At 38.2% G+C, this 12,665-nt stretch overlaps 3 protein-coding genes across 3 annotated transcripts; 1 reads left to right on the top strand and 2 right to left on the bottom strand.

The window, feature by feature from the left end:
• Positions 1–799: 799 nt before the first annotated feature.
• Positions 800–3,081, bottom strand: GCK72_022096 (uncharacterized protein; the record flags this gene model as incomplete). The annotated part of the gene is made up of 3 exons (XM_003106918.2): positions 800–1,808; positions 2,587–2,765; positions 3,007–3,081. 3 exons carry the CDS (start codon positions 3,079–3,081, stop codon positions 800–802), a joined length of 1,263 nt encoding a protein of 420 aa, XP_003106966.2.
• A 2,567-nt stretch (positions 3,082–5,648) lies between these two features.
• On the bottom strand, positions 5,649–8,916 carry GCK72_022095 (uncharacterized protein; the record flags this gene model as incomplete). The annotated part of the gene is made up of 3 exons (XM_053734653.1): positions 5,649–5,764; positions 8,146–8,247; positions 8,775–8,916. 3 exons carry the CDS (start codon positions 8,914–8,916, stop codon positions 5,649–5,651), a joined length of 360 nt encoding a protein of 119 aa, XP_053578219.1.
• A 2,949-nt stretch (positions 8,917–11,865) lies between these two features.
• Positions 11,866–12,410, top strand: GCK72_022094 (uncharacterized protein; the record flags this gene model as incomplete). Its single annotated transcript, XM_053734652.1, has 3 exons — positions 11,866–12,065; positions 12,120–12,326; positions 12,371–12,410. The coding sequence occupies 3 exons, from the start codon at positions 11,866–11,868 to the stop codon at positions 12,408–12,410; spliced, it is 447 nt and encodes a 148-aa protein (XP_053578218.1).
• Between the last annotated feature and the right edge of the window lie 255 nt (positions 12,411–12,665).

Raw genomic sequence — 12,665 nt, 5'->3', positions numbered from 1 at the left:
GGGTCATATAGAGAAATTTTTCACGGGTCAGAAAGGCGATAATTAGTCATTGTTCTAAACTTTGACCTTGTTTTTCTTGAATATCCTCAAGCGCAAAACAGAATATATATTTGAAATCAGCGAATCGATACTATCGAGTCTGCATGCTCGTGTTTGCAATACTCGAAACAATTTAATGGGCTGGAGAAAAAATGGAATTGAAATAAACACAAACTTCCTTACATTCATCTCTTTCATGTACTTCTTCCTTTCCATTACCATCATATTGCGATTCTTCATAGCACTAGTTTTTTACAATGCATCGTTTCCATCTGATGAAAAATAAAATCTGTAAACTACATTACTGTCATTTCTAGAATACATTTATCAACAAGCAATAACAACGGGCTCTCATTAAATTTAAGAAGAACTATAAGGAAACGGTCATGGAGGTGTGAAAAAAAGAGTCTTGATCCGTTTCAGAGGAAAGAGAACAACGTCAAAAAACAAAGAGGAACTTAGGAATGGGAAAAAAAGGAAACGGAAAGAACTGATGGGAAAGGCGGACAGGGATTTGAAAAAATGCTATAAAGGTGCTAAACGAAACAACGGAAACAGAAAAGTGAGTTACTTAGGAGAACCTAGAAGTGGAAAAAAACTGTAAAAGGAAGATCATCAAAATAAAGACAGGGAGAAGTGAATAATCTAGCGAAGCAAATAGAACGGGAGGTAGAAAAGCGGCGTCCTTGAGTGGGTCATGTAGTTTTTATCTGAAACATTTAAGTTTTCCGTTGGCATCCATTTACTAAACTCACCAGATTCAAAGTGTGCTCTCTGCTTCCGGCTCGTCATTCTCTGCAATCGGCTGCAGCTCCATCTCTCTCACCAGATTTCCTGCCAGATCTCCATGCTCCACCTGATTTCTTCCGACAAAGTTGTGAATGTAGGCTGCAGCAAGGAATACGATTGCAAGGACTAGAAATATAATGGCAAATGCGGATTCAGATGCATTGGTGACTTCTAGGCCGTGGGAGGAAGTGGGAACAGTGGTGGTTGATGGCAGAGTGGTGTTGACGGTGAGACCGCCGGGGGCACTGGTAGCAGATGGAGATGCTCTCATGATTGTGGGAGTTGTGGTGAAAACATTGGAAGCTGAGACTGCCTTTGGTGAAGTCATGACGGTTCCGTTGAGTGCAGATGTTGTGATTTCGGCAGCATTGATGGCTGGTTTGACAGTAGTCTGCACACAGTCCAGGTATGCATACAGACTGACTGATTGAATTGAGAACCGACTAGTCAATGCTCTAGTTAATTCCGGATTCGGAAGTCTTCCAGGAGCCGTGAGCCTTGCCACGATCGGATCTATAGCAGTTCTGTTGCATGTGGTTCTGGCATGGATGTTGTGGTACACCTGCACGCGAGTTGAGTTCCCGTAAGTCTCGATGGCGTGGATGGTGATATACTTTGGTCGTTCGCCCATCACATCAGCCACTTTTTGGACGAAGTAAATTCTCAACCACGGGTCCTTGTTGAAATCCTCCACTGTCGGCTTTGTCATCGTGATCCGAATTAAAAGATTGATTCCGTTCTTGGTGGTTCCATTCGTGACTTCCACTTCAAAGGGCACTTTCTGGAGGTCAGTGCGGAAAAGCCTTTGAAAATGCCACTGGAAGTGAAAAGTTCCAGTGGTCATCGGAATTCCATAAAAATTTCTCTGGGACTCTTTGATCAACCAAGATTCCTTTCCTTCATCCAGAGTCTCAATCATCACATCGGTGTCAACTGCATTCCGATAGCGGAACGGCATTTGGAATTCGCAGAGGATTCCTCTGAAAATGTTTTATTTTTGAAAATGATATGTTCATGCATGCTTTCTTTGCTATACTTGTTTCTCATTATCTAATACAAAGTTTAGAACAAAATTCCAGTGAATTTTTTTTCTTCTAAATACTGTAACTATTGTAATAAAGGCCCACCTAGAGGTGCATGTTTGCAGCGGAAAATCCAGCTTCCCAAAGAAAAAATCGAAAAGCTGCCAACTGACAAAATATAATTTTATATACATAGAATATTTTTTAGTTGTAACAATTTTCATATTTTCAAAGAAATCTGAGATAGGATGCACCAAACTCTTGCTTGCAGATGAGTCTCTATTACAGGTTTCACGATATGTAATCGTTTTTCCACATCATCTCTAGTTTAACATAACGTTTTCTATACACTACTCTATCTTCACATTACTCTCATACTCTCCTTCCTCTATTGCAACCTTTTTATGAAATGTCATTCCCACTGTACAGTAATCCATCACAACCATAACTTTTTCTACATCAGAAGTTTTTTTATGCTTTTCTTCTTAATTTTAGCTTTTCTACAGTAACTATTTACAGCTCTAATTTTTCCTATAGAATAGTTTTTCCCTACCTATTTGTTGCAATAACTTTTCCATATTTATTCTGGACGGCCTATCTTTTTTATCTCATTCAACTTCTGATAGTTCCTAATTTCTCACCAGTATGTTTTCCCTACAGTACTCGTCTCTCGCTAGTAACTATCCTGACCCATAATTCTCCCCCTATTTTTTATGTTTCTTTTCAATTGACTAACCGGGTACAGTTGATGACATTCTTATATTGGACTCCATCAAATCCATTTCCAGCTCCTTCTTCGTCATCCTCCGGGTTGATTCCGACATCCCTTAGAAACTCGTTGATGTCCATGGTTGGGATATCCTCCGAGCTTCCGTCGGGTTCTCTGACCACGTGTGGTCCCAGCTTCGAGCGGTGCTGAAATTTATTAATAAATGTGACGTTCTTAAGTAAATATACTTTATGGTCCCTTAACAATCCCGTTTTCATTCTTCCCCATCAAATCCATATCCTAATCAAACAAAAACTATCTATACGTTTATATGAATATGATACGCAATGTGTTTATATTCAGTCAGTTGGCACTCTCCATCTTTATGCGTGCGAGAAAGGGGTATCTCGGCAGAGAGGAGAGAAGGGACAGGGGAAGATAATTTACCTTTGGGTTGGTGGTGATGGTGTGGGCTATGGTGATCAGCACCAACAGAATGACCAGAATTTGAACACGAGACATTCTGAAAATTAGAATTTTTTGAGATAGGGAGTTTTAAAGAGATTAAAATAGCTCGATAATGAATGAAAATGAGAAATTTTCAGGCCCATATCCAGAAATTATTCCTGGATCGAATATTACCCGATTAAATCTATCTTAATATCTCCTCCTTAATTCTCATAACTTCTGATCTCTGCCTCCAGTCTCAATTAGAAATTTATTTTCACCTTATCTCAAATGAAACGTGCCACAGACCTCATTCTTTGTTCCAATAGGTAAAATTCAATTAAAACATTATTTGAGCTAAAACCGGCACTGGTTGTTTTTAAACATGTATTTGATCTACTCCAAAAGTCTATCAAAGCCCAACACCATAAATTTTAAACGAAAACACTCCAAAAGTCTGCGTGAACTATGAAAAAACGATACAATCAGTATGGAAAGTGACAATGAACACTCTCTCTTGAATAATGAGGGACATACGTTTTGAAAATGAATTGAGAAGAGAGTGTATAGGAGTTGTAGAGCAATTGTCTGCCGAGAATGGTAGTGGGTGGGACAGGAGCAGAGAGAGAAAGTTCAGAAGAGGATTAGAGAAAGAGACTTTGCTGATATGTTGTTCGGAAGGTGTCAGAAGAGAAAAGAAAGGGAAAAGCGGCAGAAAAGCAAAAAGAAGACGAGTGACCTTTGAGTTACAAAATACGGCCCCCAAACGGACAAGAATAATAAGTAAAGACACTATTTTTTGATAAAAAAGTAATCATTTTTTGAATTATGGTTTTTGTTGGAGGTGTCTTGACAATTTGACCATCGATGACAGAAAATAGAGTTGAATCGGGAGAAGAGAGATAGAGAACGAAAGAAGTAGAAAAGAATTGAAAAGATGTCGCGAATAAGATAACTGAGAAGAACTGTATACTCTCTACTCTCTTATTTCTTGAGACGCACGACCCGACCCGATTTTTCATGTTGAAACGTAGATGAGTTGTACTTTCCGAAAGTTTTTTTTGCAAGGAAAAAACTTTTTTTCACTCTGCGATGCAAAGAGAGTAACATTTGCATCACAATTCAAACCCTTTTATGGGAAAAAATAGCAACATGAAAAAAAGTTTCTACAGTTTTTGTTGTATTTGACCAAGGGAATTTTGTGAAGAGAAAAACTATTTTTTCAGTCATTTCGAAAGACAATATTCCTTCAACATCAAAACTATTGGATACAATTAGAAAACAATATCTTTTATGTTATACCATATGCTCATTGGCTCCAACTCTTGGAAAAATATCCGCATTGCATTAAAAAAGGCCAGGTCAATCAGGTTGTATACATTTACAACCTCATTTCTTTTTTCACCACACACATGTTGCCTCTTTTTGTTTCTCCGAAAAATGATGCGCTTTTTACGCATATAAATAGGGGTTTCGGTGAAATATTGTAGCTATCTGAAGGTTTGAAAAATGATGTTTCCATTTTTTCAGATATTTAAGATGGATAGGAGCCTAGACAAAAAATGATTCTGACCTATTTTCAGAATGTCCAAATGAGCTGTTTTTCAAGTAATCAGGTCATCATGCTCTGTCCAGAACAGGAAATATTCATTTCCAAATGTTTTTTTCTCAGTTCTCATGCCTTTAGAGCCCAAAGATTTTCCCTATTTTTGGCACTGTAACTGACAACATGGTCACAGTAACTGGCGATGCTCGTCACTGTAACTGACAATATTTGTCACTGTAAAACATTTGTCTACTTTCCAAAAATTATCTGGAATATTGAATTCGAATTGGGATATCTTCACAATTTTCTTCATAACCACCTAAATACTGTTACTTCTGAGCGTCTTTTATGATTACTCTTACTTAATATCACATACTGGTCCTTGCATAACTCATATTATCACTATCACCCCATTTCTCGATTGTTTTTTTTGTCACCTTCCTCTCAGATTGTTTTACACATTCCATTCATTGCCCATTTTCAGAGTTCATATTCCTTGTTACTTGCTTGCTTATTTTCTTTCATATGTTCTTTTTCCCCTTAATTTCTTACTCTCGCTCATGTATGCTTCCGTTGTTTTGTTCCCAATAACTTGTTCATATATCCCCTTCGATTCCTTTGGTATATTCTTCTTCTCGTTTCCTTTCTCCCTCCCACCTTAATGCTTGTATCGTATTTTCTCAAAAATCGATCTCAAGAAGATTTACATGCTTCCTGAAATTATTCCAATTTCCGATCGTTCAATTTCCCTCGTCATTCATTTGCTCCTTTCTTTCAATACTCTTCATCTAATTGCCGGTCTCGCACTTCCAGGTATCCAGTTCCCAACTTCCAGCGCTCGTAGTCGCCTATAGTATTTAAAATCATCTGCAAGTACATGAACGAAGACAAATAAATTGAATTCACAGACAGAAACTGCGACATTTGGACCTCCAGGAACAAGAAAGACAACAAGTGAATGAACGCCCCATTTTTTTTTGGGTGTCCAGAATAAATCAAAGAATTCAGAACTGAAACAAGTAAACATCAGTAAACAGTTATCATCAAAGACACTTCAGTCCAGGAAATTCCAAAAACTTGAAGAAGGTCCCAGAATCTACCGAGCATGGTATCTCCTCTCCTGTCCCAGACAATTTTTTCTTTCTCCAAGCCAAGTCTCCCTCACAAATGCCCAAGCTCCTCGAAGAAATTCGTATACAGTCATGCGCAGTTCTGAAAAAGAATAAAATTGATAATCAGGACCGTTTTCCGTGTTAATTTGTATAATTTTCCTGTTCATTCGATTTTCAGCTATTTGGGCTTTCAAATGGCAGGATGTTCAAACTGAACATGTTAGGAGGGCGTACATACACACAGCAACTAGTTCTCTTGCCGCAATAACTGCATAGCATTTTTACAGATTTTTGACCAGAAATTTCAGTTTTTGTAAAACTCAGTACACCAAAATTGGCGAAACTTAACCCAAAGGGCTTAGAACAGAAAGATAATGGAAAACGGGCTAGAGATACGGAAAACAGCACGTTTGATTCGACAAGAGGCTCCACTTTCAGCCCTATTTCCTATTCTTCCGTTTGTAAACGTGTCTTCATTAATCTTCTACTTTGAAGATTCAGTTTTATAAACAGATTTTCCTGACATTTGCAAGATTTCCATATATCAATTTGTTTATTTTTTTAACTATTTAAAAATACAGAAAAAGTCACTGGAGGTCAGGTAAAGTCCCTCACGAGACTAAACCTGAAAAAAGGAAACCAGGTAAAGAAGGAGAATTATAATAAAACGTGTTGGGCAAGGGGGAGAATAAAAAGGAACAAATATCAGAATCGTGCAATGTTATTCACAAGAAGGGATTTGAATTCTGAAGGGCAAAGGAAATGAGGGACCTGAACAGTTAAGGCGTTCCATATAGGTATTATAATTGTGAAGAAATTAGAACAATTAGGATTTACACAAATAAGACACATTGGGAGACGAGAGGAGGAGCTTAACCTGGCATGGGTATCAAGATTCGGGAAATATGAGCCGCCGATTATAAAGTTATATAGGAGAAGTAGTTGCGCTTTGAGTCTACGGTGGCGCATGGAAAATAGATCGAAATGGGATAGGCGATCAGGGTTGGAGCGATAAGGTGTGTTACAACGTTGAAGAATTTTCCGCGAAAACAATCTGAGAGGAGTTTCAAGTTTGTGCGCTAGTTTAGATAATGGGAGAGGATTTCGTTCGACCAGCGAGAAAATCCACAAGCCAAGAAGTGATATTGATAGGGATTCCGAAGTTGTCTAGTTTCGAAATAAGAAATTGGTGATCCACACGATCAAATGTCTTTCGGAAGTCAAAATAAACAACGTCCAGAGACTTATGATTGGAGAGGAGCAATCTATATTCCGAGATAGAGTGGACAAGTGAACTAGAACACAAACGTTAGAGAGAAAACCGTATTGAAACCTGCTTATGTTACGGAAAAGATACATTCTTATATAATTACACAAGATACGCTCACATACGCGAGAAAACGGGTCTGTGAGCGATATCGGGCGGTAGTTTTCAGGAGAGGCCAAGGATCCTTTTTTGGGAATTAAAATGATGATAGAGTGTTTCCAAGAAGCAGGGACGTGTGACTTGAGAAAAGAGTCAGAGTAGATTATTGACAACAGAATAGCGATGGCGGTGGCGCAGTTTCTTATGATATGGAAGTTGGCATAATGAATAGTAAAACCACAACGGGGAGGAAGTTTACGTAACGTGTTCTCGATGATCAATGGAGGAAACAGCTCAGAAGCTGTTGGGGAAACTACATTGTTAGAATTGTTTGACATGGAGATGAGCAAGCTGGAAGGGGAAAGAATACCGATGAGTAAATGGAGGAGTTAGATGCGTTGGAGGATATCAATTGATCATTGGCATAAAGGGGAGGTATTTTGGGGGAGGTTCTGGTTCGCTTCTTGATAAGTAGTCGGGCGGAGCGGGAGCTAGGTGCCGATAAAATTTTACGCTCCTCACTGGTGAAAAAAGCAGATATCTTCGACGGAGTACGCTAAAACCAAACCCCAAATCTCCATCTGCTCAGTGGCTCTCCTGAAAATATGTAGTCCTGGTGGCGTCAGGATTCAGCATTAAAACAAAAACTAATAGAAAGATACCGTAAATACTGTATTATAACGGCATGCCGTTATATTTTTCAACTGCCTCCGAGAGAAATTTTGTCGTTTCAGAAACTCATCAAAATTAAACGGAAAATTTTATTAGACGTTTTATTCACTAATCAAGAAGTTACTAATCACGCTACTTCTAATCAGGACCAAAAAAGACACCGGGATAATCATGTTCAAAAATTTTGAGCATGTATGAGGTCCTGTTATAATGCAGGTGTCGTTATAATACAGTATTTACTGTATTCTAGCTCATTCTATTATGAATTCTTGTTTTGACCACGCCCATTTGTTGTTGAAATGAGCATGACCGAAAGGATGGGGAGCGTTTTTTGCACAGAAAATTTTGAATTCATTATAACTTCTGTAAGAATTGAAATACGGATTCAGAAACTCCACGTCTTCAGTTTTCTAATCTTACTAAATTATTTTTTATTGACTCACTTTCATCCTCATCACTGTCGGAGATCGTCACATGATATCCTGGTGGAGTAGGCGTCCTCGGCGGTTGCGGTGATGGCGTACTTCTTCTCGCTTGTTCGAGTTCTGAAATTTAGGTCATTCTAACTTCCTCATCATTTTTAACTGTAGCAAACCTAAATATCTTCTATCTGTAACCATTTCAAAAATAAGAGATTGAAACTGAAGGAGAGAGCGCAAAGACGTTAGAGTGTCTGGCTTCACTGCGGGTTTCAGTTAAAGTTGCAAATCTCAAAACTTAGCGAAGCTGCCATAAAGTTGTCAACTGCAAAAATGAAGAACACGGTTTGGAAAACAGAAAATAATAAAAATCGGGAATAATTTATAGCAAACAACACCAGTAGAACGTTTGAATAATGACTAATATGATACTCAAAATTTCTTGTTATACCGAAAAGCTCATAACTTATTTTCCTTATTTCTGACACGCTCTACCAGAACTCATATTCAAAAACCAGCTGAGACTGTCGCGCCTCTGTTGCTTTTCTTGTTGCATACAAAACTCGAGTTACAATTACCGTCTGACTAGCTCCGCCGGTCTCTATCTCCCCTTTCTCTTTCTCTTTTTTTAGTTTTCCGCCCCATGAACTCACTTCTTTTACGTTTTGCTTCGGTAGCAGCTACTTTCAAAAGATCTCCTCTTTCTAGAAGATCTTTTTCCTTTCTCTGCTGCGCCTCTCGTAAATTTCTTTCTTGTGCCAAAGTCGAAGCAGCCTCTTTGTTCTGTTCGTTCATTTTTTCCGTTTTTGAGGGATTCTTGTGTCCTCTGATAGGTTTTTTGGAGAATCATCTGGAGCAGCGTCACGTGCCTTTTTTTTCCATTTTTTCCTGCGTTACTGTATTGATCTGAATAATTTAACATTATCTTTACTAATAATATTCAACAGATTCCGTCTGTGTATTTGTTTGTCGCCTGCCATAACTCCCTTCGTAGTGGGCCGATTTTTTTGAGACCTGGATGTATAGATTGGAAATTTGACTTAGTTGATGCCCGAACTTTTCTTTTTTCAAAAATATCAAATTTGACGTCTTCTGCAGACGATGAGGTTTTTAGTGCTAAATTTCGTTGCTGGGAGTGTGTCCCGACAGGGTGGTAGAAAGCTCAAAATATCAACCTAACACTACTGACTCTGTGTTTCTTGACTGCACTCTCGACAGGCGCCGGCCGCGCGTGTGTGGTGTAGTGGTCTACACAGATGACTCTTACGCATGGGGTGGCGAGTTCGTTCCCGTCAAATTGGAAATTTTTTTGTTGCTTTTTTGTTATGGGAAAGTAATTCATTGAGGAGCTTTTGGATTTAAATGGAGGGAAAAACAGTGACTATGATTAAAAAAATTGTCAATAAGTCTGCTCCGCATCTTGCATTTGAGAGAAAATTGAATGAAAATTTGGTCAAGAGCCCGAAAACTCCCGTTGGCTACGGGTCAAAAGACTACCGTAATCTTAAAATTCATATTTCATCATGAACGTGCCAGACCGATAGCATTCGGTATTTTCGGATTCGAAAGTTCGAATTTAAATTTTTGAAAAAGGAAGACTGGAGAAGGAAGTCAGTCGAAAATTCCAAAATTTTTGTAAACTTTTTTGAAAGACGGAAGTGGCAAAAAATTTCAGTGGAAGACTGAAGCGGGAAGTCGGAAATAAATTTTCTAAAAAGGGAAGTCGGAAGAAGGAGGAAGAAAGTGAAATTTTCAAAAGGGAAGTCGGAAGAGAGAAGAAGGAAGTGAAAAAAAGCTCGGAAGAAGAAAGAAGGAAGTCGGAGGAAGGAATCCCGCACAGCTCTGACGTTCACATACATAATGGGAATTAAAAGAACCGGGAGACCATGTTTTCTGATAGCGAGGCCTAGAATAAATGGAAGACCACTACTTAAGAAGCTGATATGTGAATAAAGACCCGTCGTAGCTCGGTTGTCTACAAAAAATAATGAATTCTTGGATGATAATTTGTTAAAACACCGTCTTAGTCTGTCATATTCCGAGAAGGGAGGCGGCGTTGCCGCCGATCAGTCAAAGAGTAAAAACTAATTTCGGTATGATCACTCGCCTTTTGGGAAGGGAAGAAAGAAGAGTTATCAAGTTCACGTTCTCCTGTGAGATTGTTTTGAAATAAGGAAAACATAGGAAGAAAGTTCAAATTGGTAAATTCAAAAACAGCTCATTCTAAATTCCATATTCTATCAGGATAGAAAAAGTCATTGAAAAAGTTTGTAGAATTTGAGTCTGAAAAGGAGAGATTTTACAATTGTGCTTATCGGAACGAACTGCTCGGCTAAGAAGCGCCGCAGGCGCTGTAAAACTGAGAAGGGTGGTGTAGGGAAGGAGGTTTAGTCGCCGTTAGGCGACGTAAACCGACTGGTTATATCAGTTTGGAAAAGGAGAAAAAAATGAAAACGATCATTTCGGTTCGATAGACATGACAACGTCCCACTCATTCAGGTTATTATTGATTTTAGGAAAAGATAATCGCATAAAAAGGTGACAATTCCGATGAAAACTCACAAAAATAGTCGTATGATCAGGAATCCGAGTTCTTCACCATTCATTAACATCCAGAATTGGCGATTCGAGTAATCCACAGAGCGAAGTTTTCAAAATACAACTGGCATCATCAAGAACCGGTTTGTTTTTTATTTTTTGACCGTTTTTGAATTGTTCTGAATAAAATAACATCATTTTATCAGTTTGGAAAAGACAAAAAAGAAGAAAACGATTATTTCGGACCTCTCATTCAGGTTAATATTGATTTTAGGAAAAGGTTATGTCCTATACGCTTTTCCAAGTATTTATAAGATTTTTAAATACAAAATCGTCATGAATAACGATAGAAAATTGTTCGTTCGTTTCAAAAGAACATTGATTCCGAAATCAGTTAAAAATGGAAAATAACATGCAGAAGGAAGAGAGTCAAAGAAAAAGAAGAAAGAAGGAGGGGTGGGTGTTGACACAGTTGAAACGAGTGTTACCGTATATCCAATACGCGGGAACCAAATTATTTGAATTTGTTTTTGGTTTCAGGACATGACCAATTACAGCTAATTGGATAAACAAAAGTTATGAAAAAGTTGGAGAAAAAAATGAAAAGAGTAAATGATTGTTTAGAAATATTCAAAATGTAAAAATCAACGAATTAAATTGGTAAAATCGCCGAAGATGGGAAAATCGATAACAACCAATGTTTAATTTCAGGTTTTCATCAGATGAAATATACCAGCTGCAAGATACACAAAGTAATTATGAAAAATAGCTAAAAACAAATGCACATGTCAATGTCTCCTGGATAAAAAGTACATATATATTTTTCATCTGGATAATGTTCACCATATTTGGCACAAAAAACTGTTTCAATAAGAGAAATTTCTTTGAAACTTAGAAATCTGGGCTCCAAATCAGCTGCATCCACCAGAGCGGACGATGTTTTAATTAATGCTAGAACAGATAATTATCATAATTTTATTTTTGTTTTTAACGTTATGTGCCCCGGAAATATTCGCTTCAATCTGCTTTCATATTTTAATTTTTTATTGTTGATCTATCTATTTTTCCATCACAATCCTCCGGAAACCAAACACCAGAATCATAAAAATTCGATGGTGGAGCCGGTGGGAAACTGTGCTAATCGAATTAAAAACACACTATATATACCGGACCCCTTTCCCTGCTTTCTTCACTTGACATCAAGCAATGATTCGTCTCTCGACTGTTCTCGTCGTTCTCATGCTCTTTTCCGATTTGTTCGGATACTCATCTCCCCTTGTTCCAAAACCGGGTCGGATGATTCGGAAAACTGCTCTGACCGACATTCACATCTATGGGAGTATAACCTGCAAATATGGATCAGGTCCAGCTATTACTTTCATTCAACTTTGGGAGCAAGATCTATTGTAAGTTACTCAGTAATTTGTTTCTCAGGCTCAGAGTAACTTGATTTGTTTCAGTGAAGACTGGGATGACCATTTGCCAGAGACAGTATTTCTGGATCAGACCACCTACCCATTCAAGTACGATGTCAAGGGTACCGTTGATGGGGATGAATTTCCATCACACACCTACGATTTTTACCTGTGGGCCGAACACAACTGCACTTCTGACCGTCACACTGTAAGAAGTAAAGTATATGACTTCTCATGGTCGACAAGCCAAACGTAGGTTGAAAACCTCTAGAACAACCATAACGGTTCTTTTTCAGATCTATCGGTTTGGGCGTGTCATTCCGGCTGTCTGACTAGTTTCCAGACTAACTGCACACGCGTCATGAAATCGAATGAATAAAGAGCATTTAAAAATCCAATTCTTTCAAATGTATTTGGAATGTACTGAAGTGAGAAAAACACATGAGCCATAAGGCGCTAAACAAAGAGAGAAATTTTTAATCCATCCGCTACAAACAGTCGTGATTGTTCGGGCCAAGCACTCCTTCAAAAATCCAACCAGCTTTATATTGAGAAACCAAAAAATTTGCATGAGAATGATTTCAAGCGCTT

This window comes from Caenorhabditis remanei, chromosome X (genome assembly GCF_010183535.1).
Source record: "Caenorhabditis remanei strain PX506 chromosome X, whole genome shotgun sequence".
In the NCBI taxonomy this organism is placed as follows: domain Eukaryota; kingdom Metazoa; phylum Nematoda; class Chromadorea; order Rhabditida; family Rhabditidae; genus Caenorhabditis; species Caenorhabditis remanei.
Note: the sequence above shows the minus strand (reverse complement) of the source record. Positions and strands in the feature narration are given on the sequence as shown.